This window comes from Balaenoptera borealis (assembly GCF_965194805.1).
Source record: "Balaenoptera borealis genome assembly, chromosome: 1".
In the NCBI taxonomy this organism is placed as follows: domain Eukaryota; kingdom Metazoa; phylum Chordata; class Mammalia; order Artiodactyla; family Balaenopteridae; genus Balaenoptera; species Balaenoptera borealis.
Window position 1 is genome coordinate 136796433 of NC_138860.1, and position 18500 is coordinate 136814932.

General features: G+C 39.5%; 1 protein-coding gene across 1 annotated transcript in view; it reads right to left on the reverse strand.

Moving 5' to 3' along the window:
• DYNLT5 (dynein light chain Tctex-type family member 5) overlaps positions 1–18500 on the reverse strand; it is a 28178-nt gene that overhangs the window by 1884 nt on the left and 7794 nt on the right. The window contains exons 4-5 of the mRNA XM_082359414.1: positions 6591–6682; positions 202–326 (exon numbers count right to left, since the gene is read on the reverse strand). Of these exons, the coding sequence (XP_082215540.1) occupies positions 202–326; positions 6591–6682 (217 nt within the window). The remainder of the gene's footprint in view (positions 1–201; positions 327–6590; positions 6683–18500) is intronic.

Here is an 18500-nt window from a genome sequence, read left to right on the forward strand (position 1 = left end):
GGGAGGGAGATGCAAGAGGGAAGGGAAATGGGAACATATTGTATATGTATAACTGATTCACTTTGTTATAAAGCAGAAGCTAACACACCATTGTAAGGCAATTATACTTCAATAAAGATGTTTAAAAAAAAAAAAGTAGGGGGTTGTGCTTTCAGCAAATATTCTCATCATAATTAACACTTTGGGAAATCACACGCATACCTCAGAAATCGTTTTAGTCATCTGTCTACAGAGCTCTGGTTCATATTTTTCTTCTTGTAGGTAGTTAGTTAACACATCTTTCAGAATATGATTGACAATGACAACAGGAAAATTTCTGGTAGGACCTGAAAATACAGATGGAATTTCTTTCAAAGAAGTAATTTCAAATCACATCCATCGACCCCATGGCTTTATCGAAAGAGTATTGGAACATGGAGACATTTAATCTTTTGGATGGCCTCTACTGAAGGAAAAAAGGGGTCCCAGTTAGGTTTCCAGTCACGTTCTCTGGCCGAGGATGACAGGTTTGTGGACTCATCCATTTACCAGATACCTCAAGAGTGTGTTCTGTACCGTTGAGGTCTGACATTGAAAGTATCCTCCTTCCCAGTTCCTACTACTGATGACTTATTTCAGTGTCTCAGCATCTTTCTAACTGGCCCCCAGCTCTTACGTCTCTCACCTCCAATCTCTATAAAACTGCAGCTGGAGTGGTGACGCCCAGATCTTACCACGGTGCTTCCCTCAGCAAAGTCTAGGGTTCAGCCTACAGCCTCTTCTCCGACCACCACAGCTCTCCACACGAGCGCTGCTCCAGCCTCATGGACTTCATCTGTCCTTTCAAGAATGCATGTGTACATTTGCTCTTCCTTCCCCATCCTGTTTATCTGAGAAATACCCACACATGTTTCAAGGCCAGCTCAAATGTCTTCTTCTCCAGGTAGATTTCCTCCTCTCCTCAGGTGCAAATCATCCCTTTCTTCTCTGTACTCCCAGTGCACTGAGTCTCCACTGCTATCGTGGCTCCTAATCCAGCTGATAATGGTTAAGGCATACTTGCCTTTCTCCCTTGAACTGGTAAGCTAGATCAGATTTCATCCTCCTCAGAGTCTAATACAATGCTAAAGTCATAAGAAATGTTTAAGGTATGATTTCTGAATTCAAATAGAATTAAACATTTTATCGATAATAACCATTGTACAGATAACAGCTACTTTTATTGAGCATTTTCTACAGGTCAGCCACCGTGTTAAGTATTTTATATTCATTACTTTATATGTATAATCTTCCAATAAATCTCTGGGGTGAATCTTACTGTTATCCCCATTTCACAGATGGGAAAACAGAGGTTTAAATATATTGAGTAACTTGCCTAGAATCACACAGTGGCAGGGCTGGGATGTACCCCCTGGTCTATCTGACTCGAGAGTTTAAATTCTTAACCACATTTAATCCACTTTCAGAGCAAAGCTTCAGCTGGATTTTATCCTGCACCCCAGGAATCTTACTTGTACCTCCCAGGAATATTAACCTCATCATCTCTCTGTCATTGCACAACATGTTTATGTGCCCAGAGCCTGGTGTACAGAGGCTCGATCATTATTTGCTGAGTTGACATGGATGAAGAATTATACCAATTCTATTTTTAATAGTCATCAGTATCTTTTAAGTGTTTATTTTTAATGACTGTATCAGTCAGGGTCTAAGGAAACATATGGCACATTAAAGTTAGGACATTCCAGGAGGATTTAATAAAGAGACGTCTTAGGAAGGTCTGAGCGGGATGAAAGAAATCATGAAGGAACGTCCAATCCCCCTAGGCTTGCGAAAGTGAGGGTGTTACCCCCATCCCAACCCCAGGCTTGAGGGGTCTGAGAAGGGAAGTAGATCCCAGAAGAGCCATGTGGAGAGGGCTCCATTAAGAGTAGCTTATGTCCTTCTGTTGATAGATGCAAACAGCCCAAGATGAGCCCAAAGGCAAGGGTTCACACTCCTCTCTTCCTGCTGAAGTTTCCCGATGGCTGAACTTAACCAGAAGGTGACAGCCCGTGCCTAGAGTTGAGTTAGGTCAGCCTCCTGGGGCTCAATTAATAGTATTTTTATTTTGATGATTATATATGAATTGTTCAATTAAATTTAAATCAGCCTGGGGAATGAATGTGGACAAGTAAAACAGAGACATCTGATACAATGAGTATGAAAATTAACCCCAGTATTTAGTCAGCAAGAATCCCTGTTCTACAGGAGAACGACAAGCAGTTATAAACCTATGAAGGGTTGGTCCTGGTTGCTCTTGCTTCATGGGGTCAGAGACAGGGCACCAGCCCCAGTAGGCAAGCTCCCAGATACCTACTGTGTCACCATCCTGTGGATGTTTTAGAAGATTTCCACTTGCATACGCTAGTGAAATGAGGCTAAATTTGAGAGTGGTTTCTCCCTTCCTACTTAAGAAATTAAAAAATGATACTACCAGCTTGGACTAAATTAAATAGACTATGTCCTTTAGATTGGTACCTCTCTTTTTCATTCCCTCCTACCAAGCACTCATATGGCATTTACCTTAACTTGACCTGTATCTTTCACATGGAACTTAATTCGGCCATGTATTATAGCGACCGTATGCATTGTTCCCTTCAGAAAATAGTAAATTCCTTCAGTGCATATATTTGTCCGCCTACGCCTAGTCCTCCTCGCTGTGATTTGGGAACAGCATCTCCCAAATGGAGGGAACTGGTCCTCTTCCCACTCTAACCATGTGGTTCTTTAGGCTCTACCATCATTTTCTTTGAGCCCAAGTCCAGATCATGGTTGATTGGCCCTTGATGGACTTGCCGCAAGCCAGGCCAATTAGAGTCCTTTCTTGGAATTTTTATTTTAAATTGGAGCTAGGAAAAAAAAAAAAAGTCAGTCTCTTTTTGGTGTCAAAAGTTATGACATGTGACTCTCAGGAACTGCTGGAGGCTGTTTCTCATAGTGGGAAGGCAGCCAGGCCATGGTGAGAGAGGGAGCCTCACACAGTTTAGGGCTGGAAAGATGGGATCCTGGGGGCACCTGAGTCCCAGTTTCTAGTATCTCCCACTGTCCAGCTGCACCAATGCCCTTTCTGCACTTGGCTCAGGTTTGTCTTTTTAATCTCATTAACAAGATTCTATTCTGAAAAGAATTTTAAATATAGTAGTAAACTTTTCTTTTCTCACTTCTTCGTGACCTTGGCCCTATACAGCCAGAATTATCTATTGCCTTGCTCAGGCTGGGATGCTGAGAGGCAAAGAGAGAGAGTCAATATTCAGCATTTGACTTCCAAAACAAGCTCCCGAAGCTTTCAGAATCAACTAATGTGAATGCCTAAGCTTTTTTTCATTTCTTTTTTTTTTTAGAGCAAAGTTTTTTCTTTAGGAGGAAAAAATGCTTTTAGAAATCAAAAACAAAGATCTGAATAAGTATCAGGATGGAAAAAAAAAAAGAAAGAGAAACTTGTCCATAAAAATAAATTTAAGAGAGAATAGATAAACATTTGGTTATTTAATATATCTGTGTCTTAGCTTCCCAAATAGGGATAGTGATAAGAATGATCACATATTGTTTTTTGTTGGGATTAAATGAGACGAAGTATTTAAAATGCTCAGAACGGTGCCTGCCACACAAAATAGCCACTCATTAGAGCTTTGCTATTAAGAGTGTTGTAGCTGTTATTGTTGCCACCTTATTCTGAGCAAAGAGATAGGGATTGCTCTTGCTGAGAAGGCAGCAAGATGGAGAACAGTGTAAGGAGGGGTGTAGTGAGGCCTCCACAGGCGGGAAGGACCCTGTAGGGTGGAGCAAGGTCCGCCCTGAGAGACTGGCAGACTCTGTCCAACAGAGCATCTGGTGACAGGGCCCGCTCATCTCACTGGAGTTGAGTTCAAACGATGTCTCTCTCTCTGTCTTTAGATTCTATTTTTCAATAATTGGCTTCAGGTGGACTGTCTCGATGTGTCAGCAAAGATGGTCCCCTATAGCCCTTGCGTGATGTGGTGCTCACAGTCAGTGTTTTTAAAAAATCAGGTACCTCTATAGTCATTGCTCCAGAAAAAGTCCTGTGGAGAACTCATTCCATACTTAATAGGAAATTATGTTGGATGTCATAGAAGGCTTTTCTTCTTAGTGATCTAAGGTGAAGACCTAGAGTCAGTCAGTTTGAGAAGCAATAACATACTGAATGGGGAAGCAATTTAAATACAATAGTTCATTTAATTCTCACAGTATCCCTACGATGTGTGGACTATTATCCCTACTTGCAGATGAAGAAACTGAGATTCAAGGATGCTGAATCCCTTGCTCAAACATCATTTATTTAGGAATGGGCGAAATGAGTATTCAGATTCATATACATTGGACCCTACAGCCCGTATTTTCTTCTGTACTCATGTTTCAGTAATTAATTAATGGGAAGAGGTAAGTGGCTTTTATTGTGAGAAATATATTTTCATTCTTCCATTCCCCCTTTTTAAAAATTATGATTGGGCTTCCCTGGTGGCGCAGTGGTTGAGAATCTGCCTGCCAATGCGGGGGACACGGGTTCGAGCCCTGGTCTGGGAAGATCCCACATGCCGCGGAGCAACTAGGCCTGTGAGCCACAATTACTGAGCCTGCGCATCTGGAGCCTGTGCTCTGCAACGGGAGAGGCCGCGACAGTGAGAGGCCCGCGCACCGCGATGAAGAGTGGCCCCCACTCGCCGCAACTAGAGAAAGCCCTTGCACAGAAACGAAGACCCAACACAGCCATAAAAAAAAAAAAAAAAAAAAATTATGATTCATCTCATTCTTGGTGGCTGTAATTACTTAGATAAAGGGAGGACAAACATGCTAAACATTTAAGATGTGTTTACATGATGCATGTGAAAAAGCAAACACAGTGATACTGGTGATTGATTTTTTCTTCACTCTTCTGGTCAGTATTCATTGTGTAGATAGGAGAAAATCTTTGCCAAAGGCCCATAGACTATCTTCTTTCAGATGCAAAATAAACCCAGAAACAAGGGGAAGTGGAAATACATTTTTGATTATTAACAAAATAGCTAGTTAAATGCTTAAAAATGGATTGTCATGTATAAAAGACTTTAATCACAAAAGAATAATTCACATGACTTTTTGAAAGAAAATATGGAAAATACTTTATACTAAGCTATTTCTAAAATTACTTTTCTAACTTGCTTCAACACTCAGTACTTCTAAAACTGATTAGACAGTTTAGTTTATTTGGAGAAATGTTATGAAAATAGATCCTTTTGAAGAAGAAACACAGGGCTTCATATTTCAAATGCTTTATCTTGTGAAAATCAGATTCAAAGCCTTCCAGCATGCAGAGCCCAGAGTCATAGGCACCGAATGGCAAAGCTCTTTAGGTACAGGAAAACCTGACCCAAACTTAGTTTGCCTAACTGAAAAGTCTAAGAGTACACAGCTGGATGTAGGACTTGGTCTCAGGCTTCATGTGAGGGCAAGACGGCCAAAGCTGCCATAAGCCCTTATTCTTTCAAGTTTCAGGATATGAACTGCTTCTTCAACAGCCCAAACAACATTTTCTGAATTGAACCTCAAAGGCTTTGATGGCCTTGACCAAATCCCCAAATCAGTCACCGTTCCATCTCTGAAGCCAGTGTCAGCTTCAGCAGGATACTATGGACCAAAAGTGACAATGATGGCAGTGGTCGGGCTCCCCCAAAGGAAACTGGGTAAGGCTACCAGAAGGAGTATAAATGTATCTTGGTTGGCAGGAATATTAGTTGTCTACCATAGGCACTGTGAAAATACCAGTAGAAAGACTAATTATGGAGCCTTATAATCCATGTCGTCTTGGGGATTACTGTAGAAAACCGGCTAGAAGGCCTAATGGGATGTGCTGATGGTCTATAATTTTCCTGAGGTTAACTAACCACAGATGAAACCACTCTGGCCCATGGAGTCTTCCTTTGGTCACTGGTAAGTCTCTGCGGAATTTCTATACAGCAGTAATTATATATGGATCCAGATAATAGTGAGAAGGTACGCATTTAGAGGAAACAAGTAGTTCTATGAGGCAATGTGAATGGGGAATGATAGTCACTGCGGACTCCACCTGGAGTATAGGGGCAGGTGCAAAGATTTTTGTTTTCAAAGACCCAAAACCTCTGCGGGAAAGGTAAACATCTCTGTCAACAGGGGACGAGGAATCATTTGCCTTTGCCTTAAGGCTTTTTTTCTCCACCCATCAGCAACCTTGGTTGGTTTTGTCTGGTAAAACTTTAATGCATATCTCTTTCATTTAACTCAAGTAGATATAAAAAACTCCACAAGATAACCTGGAAATACCCAATGAACTCCTTAATTCAGTAATACGCACTACACCTCAGTGCCGCCTAGTGACTTGCTTGGTATTTAGAAAATACTGATAAAGAAAAGTAGGCAATGGATACTGGTCCCACTTTGCAGAGGAAGAAATTAAAGCAATACCAAATCACCCAATTAATTAAGATCCCTTATATTGTGCTAGCATTGAAGATAATGCCAGGTTATCAGATATTATTTTAAGTAAATATTACCCATGAAATTCGAAGTCTTAAATAGGACGGAGTGATAAAATAACACACCCAGTTGGTAGGTGTTTTCCATCTGAACTGCGAGGTGAGAGGCATCTTCACGCTGGCTAGGTTCATCCATATAAGACACTGTACTCAGAGAGCTAAAAGCAAGGAGAAAACAAATTTCAACAGTTACTATAACAATAATAGCAAAACACAATGTTGCTGTTAGCAAAAATGTGACAAAAGTTTTATGTTTTCTCTAAAAATATTTCAAGCAAGTCCCCTGTAAATATCCTGGTAATACATTTAAAGTCTAAAACATTTTAGAGATGGAAATATTACCAGTGTAGAGAAGTCACTTGGAGCAGGTCTCAATATAGTGGTTGAAGCCCAGTGCAGTGCCTGGGGCATTTGATTTTCACGAAAGTATTCATGGGTTGTTCCATCTGTGGGCTAACGGAGTAGGTACAGTCAGCCCTTCGCATCCAGGGATTCAACCAATCACGTATTTCAGTTGGTTAAATCCGCGGATGCGGAACCCATGGATATGGAGGGCCAACTGTACTGCGCCATTTTATGTAAGGGACTTGAGCGTCCACTGCTTTTGGTATCCATGGGGGCGCTCCCGGAACCAATGCTCAGAAGATACCGAGGGCCGACTGTACGCGTTTCAAAAGCTATTGTCAATTGCATCTCTACTGCAGGTGCAAAAGTCTCTCCTCAAAGTGGACAGAACTCACAAAAGGGACTGGGGATTATGTGAGGAAGCTTAAAATGTTGAGCAACAAGCTCTTTACATACATGGGGGATTATAAGGAGTTTACTCCTTTCATGTACCTCATGAAATCCCTTTAGCAGAAAAAAGAAAAACGAGAAACTCATCTACATGATGAGAGAAACCGCAATTCACCCAAACTATAGTAATCAATAAGCATCAATCACCCTTTTCAACATTAAGAAAGGGTTTTGGCTTGGTTGCCAAGGCAATATAAGCTTATCCAGGTGCTGAACAGGAGACCCAAATGAAGAGTAACCCCTAAAGTCCCTCCAGCACTACTTAATCAGAGAAAATTCAGCCGTCACTAATGGCAGTCTCAGATCTCTACCCCAGTTCTCTCCACCTGTGAAACGGAGGTTAAGACAGATATCATTTCAAAGGAGATGATATAACAGTGTGTGTGTGTGTGTGCGTGTGTGTGTGTGTGTTTTCAGAGTGATTACTTTTATAAGCAGGCTAAGTTTTTGCTTTAATTAAATGAGAATGAGATATTTGTTCTTAATCTTTGGGGACTTTTTTTTCTCTCTGCAAGGAGTTTTAAATACTTAGTTCTGAGCTGTTGGGAGTTAGTGAGCTTCCTGCAAATTGCTATTTTAAGAAAATCACGGATATTATATTTTAAAAATCATTTAATACAATTTAAACAATAAATTAAGGTTTACCCACCCAGCCCAAGAAAGTGATGTAAGACATTATGGCTGCTTTTCCACAATGGATTTCTGGATTAGTGAGTTAGTCTTCATTCTTATAACACCTGCTTTCCTCAATTTTCTGCTGCCCTTTGAAGTAGCAACCAACCTACTTAGCCACGTTGGCTGCAGGTGTTGTGAGCAGCGCCAAAGATGGTAGCTTCTGCTTAGAAAAACCAATGTTACATAAGCCCCTTGATATTAAGATAAGCCAGCCTGCCCCAATATTGTATATGCTACTTTTTTTTTTTGCAAAATATTTTCCATCAATTGTCTCATTTTATCTTTAAAATACCCCCTTTAAGGAAGTAAAAGAGTCATTATTCTGCCCATTTCAGCGATAAAGGGAACTGGCAAAGTGCTTAACTGCATACACATACAAAAGGCAGACTTAGATTTCAAATACTCTATTTACCTCTGTAACAAAGTTTCATATATGATCATATCTGATAGAATGGAAATAGGGACAATGACTGCCTGAAATAATTAATTGCTGCAATTAAAACTTACTTGCACAAACATAAGAAGATGTTAATAAAACCCTATTTCTTTTCTGCTAAACGCCATATTAAAAACTCATAGAAGAAGTAGAGTTTGTACAAAACTCAAATTAGCAGAGTTAGAAGTCTAACACAAAGAAGCAAGTAATGATTTTTTGCTTTGGATACTATTGCTTTGGTATTGCCATGTTACTAAAAAAATGATATCCAGTGCAGTTTGTAATATTATCAGTATGATATTGGTAACTGTCATAAGGGCAGCTTCAAAACCCCACTGGCTGAAGATTGATGTGCAAATAGAAAGTTTTTAGAGTGAATTTTTTTTGAAATACTGAAGGTGATTTTGTGCACTGCCTTTTTATTTCTACAGCAATCTGTAAACAGTGTATGCTCACTGTAAAAATTTCAAAGTGCACAGGAAAGTATAACGAACAAAGTAAAGTTATATAAAAAATTACTAACCTCAGTGATTATCTAACCACTCTTAATATTAAAAAAACTTTTCAGACATGATTTTACATATGGGATCTATTATAGATGCTGTTTTTTTTCAATCAGAAATATATAGCAGATAACTATGTCAATAAATAGTAATTTGCATCCATGTTTTAAATATCAAGACAGTATTTAATTTATGAACATACTGCATTTTATCTAAACAGGCCATTTAGGTTGTTTTCAATATTCCATCATTATAAAGAAAACTATAATGACCATTGTGGCAGGGACTGTCATTTGCTTTCCAATGTTGTTCTCTTCTTCCTTGGTAGCAGAACCAGAAGTTTGTGGGAATATTTCTCTCCAAATTGAAGACAAATGCTTGGACTCTTTAGTGCTACTGGGGCCACGTGGCTTATGAGCCAATAAGATATAAGTGGAAATTAGGGGTGAAAATTCTGAGAGAATTAATTCAACCAACTATGTCAACCAGCAGGGGCCTGTTCATGATTGGACCATGGATATGATGGCAAGAGCTCAGCAGCTATCTTGGATCTTGAGATGACCTTATGGATTATAGATCAGAAGCTAGAAGGCTAGTCCTTCTAGACTTCTTTTATGTAAGAGAAAATATATTTCTATTTTGTTTAAGCCACTGTTTTTATTTTTTATAAAAAGATTTTTATAAGAAACATTAGATATAACTGATACAAATTTTAACTGATAACAGAGTTTGGAAGTGGGATGCTGCAAGTAATAGAGCACAAAACTTGGAGTTAATTTTGTGGAAGAGATGGGGCTTTGGGGAGTGAGATTTCAGAGATTTCAGATATATTGACCTGGCTTCCCTTATCAAGCAGAAGGAAAATATTTGGTTAGTCTATTGATTTCTGTACATTGGAAATCTGACCATGTATCAACCAAGACTATAATTTCATGTAAGTTATAGAAAAATTTTACTTTTTTAAAAACCCTATTTATGGTATTTTTTGAAACTGATATCTGATAGTTCCTATATTAGAATGAGATGCCTCGGAAGAAGGGAGAGAGAAAAGAGAATAAGTTGAACAGAAAAAATACAATATTTATTGCATGAAAAAAGACAAAAAGAAGACATAAAATATTAAAAATGCTTGCAATTACCAATGTCAGTTCAGAATACTGACTTAGAAAAACGTGTACATATTTTCTATTGATAAACAGCTTTATTCAAGCCCTTTGAAATTTTTAAAGATAAAAATGTGAGATGCTTCAAAGAGCAGATTTATAATTTTAGTTACCAGTGCTGTATTCACAGCACAACAAATTTATTGGGTATATTTCACAACATTACACATGGATGAGTTTCTGTTGTCTATGACCAGGCCTTCCCTAGTTTATAATAATAATCCTTCTTAGATACATGATCTCACTGTGAATGGAATGCTGTAGTTGATTTTTTTAAATGTGAAAAATGTTCTTGGTGTGTATGTGTTTCATCAACTTGTTGGCATTTATGGAAGAAAAGGATTTCAACTGGCAAAATGTGCCCAAAGGAGTTGTAAAGTTTTAGGCAGGAAGGTAGATTAAAAGTAAAAGCAGGAAAACTGAAAGTCTGGTGTAAACTGCTGGTGAAAACAGTGAACACATGAACTAATATTATTCTAGAAAGAAGAGTAACAATTTGTAACCAATATAAATTTCCATTAATACTTGGAATCACATGTACCATTGCTCAGGACAGACTTGAAATTAGCCTGGTTGTGGAAATAGCTGCATGAAATTGGTACACAATAACAAAAGTAACCCTCTTACATTGTGTCCCATGCTAACCCAACAGCCTGTGTTATGATTATGCAGAAAAGAGCCAAAAAAATTAGCTAGGGAGTTGGAATATGTTTATTTTTCATGAAATTCAGTTTTCCTGAAAACATCTTACAAATTTGCATGCTGACCATTCCTTGAATTACACAGAATAAGTACAAGGCATGTCTTATTGTCATGATGGTTGGAGATAGAAACAATAATGTCGATTAAATCTCACCAGCCATAATACCATCTAATTATTATTAAGAATTCATTTCCAGACATTTTTTTTTCATTTCCAGACATTTTCACTGCCATTATGCCTTAGATGTTTTAAGCTGCAGTAAGAGATAATATTTGAATAGATAGCTAGCCTTGAAGCCATTCATTTAGTAGATTAAGAAGGTCAAACTATCACCTCTTCTTCGATTTGTAACTGTGAAATGCCTGGAACTACCGTATTTTGAATGGGATCATTTAAGCATGACCCTCTCTTATTTTTTAAAATCTGTTATTAAAGTCACGTGCTGCCTCCCAGTGGGGTTATTTCAGAGAGCACAGAGAAAAAGAAGGCTTCAGGGTATAAATTTGTACATTTGTTCTTTTCTTTTTGCTTCATTCTTTCAACAGCTATTTATTGCCCACCATGTGGCAGGCAAAGTGGGAAGTACTGGGAATACAAAGGAAAATAAGACTTCCTATGCTGGAGACACAAGATGTAGAAAACAAAATAAAATAAGCATCAAAACTCACTTGGGAACTTTCCACCTCAAAATGTCTATGGACATTTTTATGAATATTATGCTTAAGATCAAAAGCATACCAACTCTTCCCCCATCAGTGGAAGGTGCAAGTTGTCTGTTGAGGTAATTTAGTTGTGTGTAGCCATTTAGTTTTATAGCAGTGTTGTCAGATTTTTACATAGTTTTGAGATATTTTATTCACATTATGGGTCCCATCTTACAAGTAAGAGAAAGGTTGTAATGGAAACAAAAGTCAAGATATGTTTTCAAAAATGAAAGAGCAGAGAAAATGACATGATATGTGTTCTTGTGGGATACATTTTTAAGAGTAGGAATGATTCTGAAGGACAAAGAATGAACCATGTAACCTGTGAAAAGTCTAGCTCTGAAGTGATTGAAGATAGTCCAGGAAATGTGACTGACAAAGTAGAACAATTTTGAGTGAGTGAATAGAAAGTCAGAGTTAGTGTCTGAAGGCCACTGTTGGATCTCTTTATCCAAGAGAAGGTGAGGTTAAGGTCAAGAGCAGCTGACGAAACTTCTGTTGCAGCTCCTGGATGAATGCACAGTTCAAAGTCACATTACCCTCAGCAATCATCAGAGAGGTGAGGCTGGGAGTGTGTGTGCCATGGTTACCCCTACAGTGCCATGGAGATCATCAAGGAGTGTCGTCTATCCCAACAGATGTTCAACACAAATGATAACGTTCTTCTTCTTTTTTTAATAGGTGCACAATGGAATGTTTCAGCAAGAAGGTAAAGTATACCTTGTTTTAAAAATTTGAACAAACATTTTTCTTTTTGCTGTAAATGCATCTTATGTCTGCAAGATGAAAGCCCTTAGTTACCCTGGACTTACATACTTGGACCTGTGAACCTAACCTGTTTGTGTTCAGGAATTAGTATAATATAATAATTATTCATTCTACTGTCAAAAAATATTTATTGAGTGACTGCTATGTGCCAGGTACTATTCTAGGTCCCTGGGATATAAAAAACAAACAAAAAAAAACCCCAAAACAACAACAACAACAACAAAAAAACAAAAACAAAAAAACCCAGAAAACAAAAACAAACTAAAATCTCGGCCCTCATGGAACCTAGTGAGAAGAGACAGAAAAAAGACAATAAAATACTAGACAAGTAAGTTATATACTATGTTAGAAGATGATAAGTGCTACATGGGAAAGGAGAGCTTAGTTAAGGGAGCTTGGAAGTGGATGGGAGAGAGGCAGTTGTGTGTAATTTTAAACAGAATGATCAAGATAGATCTCCCTGAGCAAAGAGTTGGAGGAGGTGAGGAAATGAGCCATGTGGATGTCGGAGGGAAGGGTGTGTCGGGGGAGAGAAAAGCACATGCACAGGCTTCGAGCAGAGGCTGCCTGGTATTTTTGAAGAAGTGCATAGAGGCCAGAGTAGCTGGAGAAGAGGCAGCAAGCAGGAGGGTGGAAGGAGATGAGGTTACCCGGGTGTCAGGTAGCTGGACCATGTAGAGTTTTGTGGGCCATCTTAAAATCTTGGCTTTTACTCTGATAAAGTGGGAGCCTTTATAGAGTTTTGAGCAGAGGAATAGCAAGATCCATGTTATATTTTACAATGATAACTCCAAATGTTGTGCTGAGAATAGGCTGTAGGGCAGCATGTGTAAACACAGGGATTCCAGTTAGAAAGCTTTTATAGTAATCCAGGGGAGAGATGGCAGTAACTGCTAGGGACAAAATTGTGTCTCTTCAAAATTCGTAGATTGAAGCCTTAACACCCCATGTGAGTGTATTGGAGATAAGGCCTTTAAGGAGATGATTAAGGTGAAATGAAGTCATAAGGGTGAAGCCCTGAACTGATAGAACTGGGCTCCTTACGTAAAAGAAAGAAACAGCAGCATTCTTCCCTCCATGCAAGGACACTGTGAAAAGGTGGCTGTCTGCAAGTCAGGAAGCGGGCCCTCACCAGAACCTAACCAAGCTGGCACCTGATTTCAGACTTCCAGCCTCCAGGACTGTGAGAAAATAAATTCCTATGTTAAAGCCACACAATCCGTGGTATTTTGTTATGGCAGCTCAAGCTGACTAATACAGTGACCCAGACCAAGGTGGGGGGTAAGTGGTAAGTAGTTGGGTTCCTTTTTTTAAAATTAATTAATTATTTTATTTATTTATTTTTAGTTGAGTTGGGTCTTTTTTGCTGTGCGCGGGCTTCCTCTAGTTGCAGCAAGCGGGGGTTACCCTTGGTGGCGGTGCGCGGGCTTCTCATTGCGGTGGCTACTCTTGTTGAGGAGCACAGGCTCTAGGCATGCAGGCTTCAGTAGTTGTGGTGTGTGGGCTCAGCAGTTGTGGCTTGCAGGCTTGGTAGTTGTGGCGCATGGGCTTAATTGCTCCACGGCATGTGGGATCTTCCCGGACCAGGGCTCGAACCCATGTCCCCTGCATTGGCGGGCAGATTCTTAACCACTGTGCCACCAGGGAAGTCCCAGTAGTTGGGTTCTGAATATAGTTTTAAAATTTATCCACCAGAATATCCTCTTGAATGGGAAGGAAGGTAGTTAAAGAGTTAAGTTGTGAGCATGTTGAGTTTGCAATGTCTGCTAGGTACTGAAGTGAGGGGTCAATAGGCAGTTAGACCTATGAGTCTGGGGTTTGGGAGAGATATGTAGGCCGGAGAAATATATCTGGGGGCATAGCACCATGTCTCAGTCACTAGACTGGAGGAGATTCCCGAGGGGACGAGTGTAGGACAAGAGAAGAAGGGGACAAAGGGACAAAGTGCTCCCTGAGGCACTCCTACATTAAGAAATTGGGGAGAAGAGGAGGGACCAGTGAAGAAGATTGAGAAGGACTGACCACTGCATCAGCAATGTGAAAGTCATTATGATCTTGACAAGGGCAATACCACAAGTTCAGGGACAGTCTATTTTGTTCACCACTGCATCTTTGGCACATAGCACAATGCCAGTAACCCAGGCAACAAAAATGTGTTCAGTAAACAAAAGACATGATGCAGTGACGAAGTCATTGTTATTCTCATTTTATAGATAATATATTAAGACAAAGAATATTAAATAGTAGCTAGTTAACAGAAGATCAGGGATTCAAACTCAGGTCTAGTTTGATGCCAAAGTTCTATGTAATAATAATAATCAATACTTGCTCTGTTCTTTGATGTGCCAAGAACTATTCTAGTGCTTCCATGTATTATTTTAATAAATTCTCAACATGCCTGGAACTGACATCTATTATTTTTATCCTATTTTATAGAGGAAGAAACTGAGGCAAAGAAGGTTTAATAACTTATGCAAGACCAGCAGCTTGTAAGTGCTCACACTGGAATTGACCCCAGCCAGTGGTGGCAGAGCAGGCCTCTGAGTCACCCGTTTGACTCCCTGACTAAGCTCATGCTATTCCATTCACTCCTTCAGAGATACAGTTGACAACGTGGGGGTTAGGGGTGCTGGCCCTCTTTGCAGTGGAAAATCTAGTAGAAGTTATGGTCGGCCCTCAGTATCCATGGTTGCATTTCCTCAGTATCCTTGATTCCACATCCACAGCTCCAACCACGGATCGTGTAGTACTGCAGTATTTACCATTGAAAAAAATCCACATGTAAGTGGACCTGCGCAGTTCACACTTGTGTTGTTCAAGGGTCAGCTGCACTGCAATAGTTAGCCAGGGCTGCCATAACGAAGTACCAAGTCTGGGGGGCTTAAACAACAGAAGTTTGCTGTCTCACACTTCTGGAGGTTAGAAGACCGAGAACCAGGTGTTGGCTGGATTGGTTCCTTCTGAGAGCCATGAGGGAAGGATCTGTTCCAGGCCTCTCTCCTTGGCTTGTAGACGGCCATCTCCTCCCTGTGTATCTTCACATCGCCTCCCTCCAGGCCTGTTGGTGTCCAAGTTTCCTTTTCTTATAAGGACACCAGTCACATTGGTTTAGAACCCACCCTAATGAACTCATTTAAGCTTAATTACCTCTTTAAATAAGAGGTAATTAAGTTTACCTCTTATTCCAAATAAGGTCACATTCAGAGGTATTGGGGATTAGGACGTCAACATATGAATCTGGCAGGGGTAGTGGGGTACAATTAACCCGTAACAAATAAAAATACTTTCATGAGGTCTCTAAATTCTAGTGTCAGAGAACCACAGATTATTTGCTCTGTCATCTGGGAATTGTGATACTCTGGCCAGTCACTTTACCACACCAAGCCTCAGTGTCCTCAGTATACGGGGTTAATAGGGCATGTATATCCCTATTTTTCCTAAATACTGTTAGATTTCTTTGCTGAATGCCTATATAAGCTATTATTCTCACTAGCCTTGCCAACATTTGGTGTTATTCTCCCTTCTTATGTTTTGCCATTCAGTTGGGTGCAATATGGTATCTTGTTTTAATTTGCATTTTTCTCTTTCCAAGTGAATTTAAGCAACTCTTCACATTCTGCTTTACCATTTGGGCTTTGCTTCTGTAAATTGCTATTTATCTCTTTTGATTATTAAAAATTGTTTTCCTGATTTTTAAAAAATTGTTAATATTCATGAGTTTACAAATATATATCTTTTACTGGCCGACAAACTGTGTCTATTGTATTCCGTGTTGAACAGAAATACAAGTTTTACTGTAGTTGTATTTATCAATTTTTTTTTTTTTTGGTTTATAGTTTTAGTTTTTCATTTTGGGATCTTATTTAAGAAATCTTTCCCTCTCACAGAACACAAAGATGTTCTATACTTTCTTCTATTAGCTTTATAGCTTTCCACATTTCAGTCTTCCATCTGGAGTCTACCATGCAAATGGTGTAAGAATCCAGCTTCATTTTTTTTCCTTCATATAGTAAGCCAGCTTTCTCCCAAAACAATCTATTAAAAACCCATCATGTGGGCTTCCCTGGTGGCGCAGTGGTTGAGAATCTGCCTGCCAATGCAGGGGACACGGGTTCAAGCCCTGGTCTGGGAAGATCCCAAATGCTGCGGAGCAACTGGGCCCGTGAGCCACAACTACTGAGCCTGCGCGTCTGGAGCCTGTGTTCCGCAACAAGAGAGGCTGCGATAGTGAGAGGCCCTCGCACTGCGATGAAGAGTGGCCCCCGCTCGCCACAACTAGAGAAAGCCCTTGCACAGAAATGAAGACCCAACACAGCCAAAAATAAATAAATAAATAAATAAATAAATTTATTAAAAAAGAAAAAAACTACAATGAGGTATCACCTCACACCAGTCAGAATGGCCATCATCAAAAAATCTACAAACAATAAATGCTAGAGAGGGTGTGGAGAATAGGGAACCCTCTTGCACTGTTGGTGGGTATGTAAAAACTAAAAATAGAACTACCATATGACTCAGCAATCCCACTACTGGGCATATACCCTGAGAAAACCATAATTGAAAAAGAGTCATGTACCACAATGTTGATTGCAACTCTATTTACGATAGCCAGGACATGGAAGCAACCTAAGTGTCCATCAACAGATGAATGGATAAAGAAGATGTGGCACATATATACAATGGAATATTACTCAGCCATAAAAAGAAATGAAACTGAGTTATTTGTAGTGAGGTGGATGGACCTAGAGTCTGTCACACAGAGTGAAGTAAGTCAGAAAGAGGAAAACAAATACTGTATGCTGACACATATATATGGAATCTAAAAAAAAAAGAGAAAAAACTGGTTCTGAAGAACGTAGGGGCAGGACAGGAATAAAGACACAGACGTAGAGAATGGACTTGAGGACATGGGGAAGGGGAAGGGTAAGCTGGGATGAAGTGAGACAGTGGCATGGACATATATACATTACCAAATGTAAAATAGCTAGTTAGTGGGAAGCAGCCGCATAGCACAAGGAGATCAGCTCAGTGCTTTGTGACCACCTAGAGAGGTGGGATAGGGAGGGTGGGAGGGAGACGCAAGAGGGAGGAGATATGGGGATGTATGTATATGTATAGCTGATTCACTTTGTTATAAAGCAGAAACTAACACACCATTGTAAAGCAATTATACTCCAATAAAGATGTTAAAAAAAAAAAAACCCCATCATTTCTCCTTGCCCATATATTATGTTCTGTATATTCATAGGTCTACTTCTAAAGTTTCTATGTATTCCATTGCTCTATTTGTCTATTTCTACATCTATTTGTTTATTCCTGTATTTATTATTATTTTTACTTACTACAGCTTTGTGGTATATCCTAATATCTGATAGAGTAAATTCCTCCTCTATGCTCACTCTTCAAAGTTAACTTACTCAGAGTTACAAAGTTAAGTTACTCAGAATTCTTTCCCTATTTATAAAATTTAGAAATGGTTTGTTGAGTTTCTGACAACGTACAAATAGGTTTTGATTGAGATATGTTGCATTTGTAGATTAATTTGAGAAATATTGATATGTTTTTGTGTTAAGCAGTTTCATCTATGAATTATTTCACCATTAATTCAAATCTTCCTTAACAGGAATGCCTTTACCTGGGATCACATTCACAGGGCACTTTTCACAAAGATGCCAATGAAGGGTTATGTACAAAGATGTTCCACATGGCACTGCATACCTTGGCAGGGAGTGAAAACCAATCTGGGTGTTCATCCCTTGGGGAATGGATAAGAGCACGAGTGATGGATGTATATTAAGGACTACTATGCAGCAGTAAGAAGCAAAGAGCTAGATATCCATAGTCACATGAGTAAATATAAAAAAATAAAACTATTGAATGAGATTGAGAAAACAAAATGAGATTTATAGCACAGTACCATTCATGTAAGTCAAAAACGCATATCTTTGTTAAGTATTTGTTCTGTAATTTTTTATGAGAGTCAGTCAGGTGAAGTCACAAAAGGAGTCAGAGGACGGGTTCATGAAAACAGTTTATTATACTCACAGGTCCTAGAGGCAAGATACACAACATGCCACACAGGACCATGTGGAAAAATGCCAGTGTGGTCAAGAGGCAGAAGATGGGAGCAAGGGAGAGCCAGGGGTCTTTATTGGGGTTTCCCAGGGAAAGGCAAAGCGGTGCAGGGGAAACAGCTCAGGTCTGGCCTGGTCTGAATAATTTCAGGGGG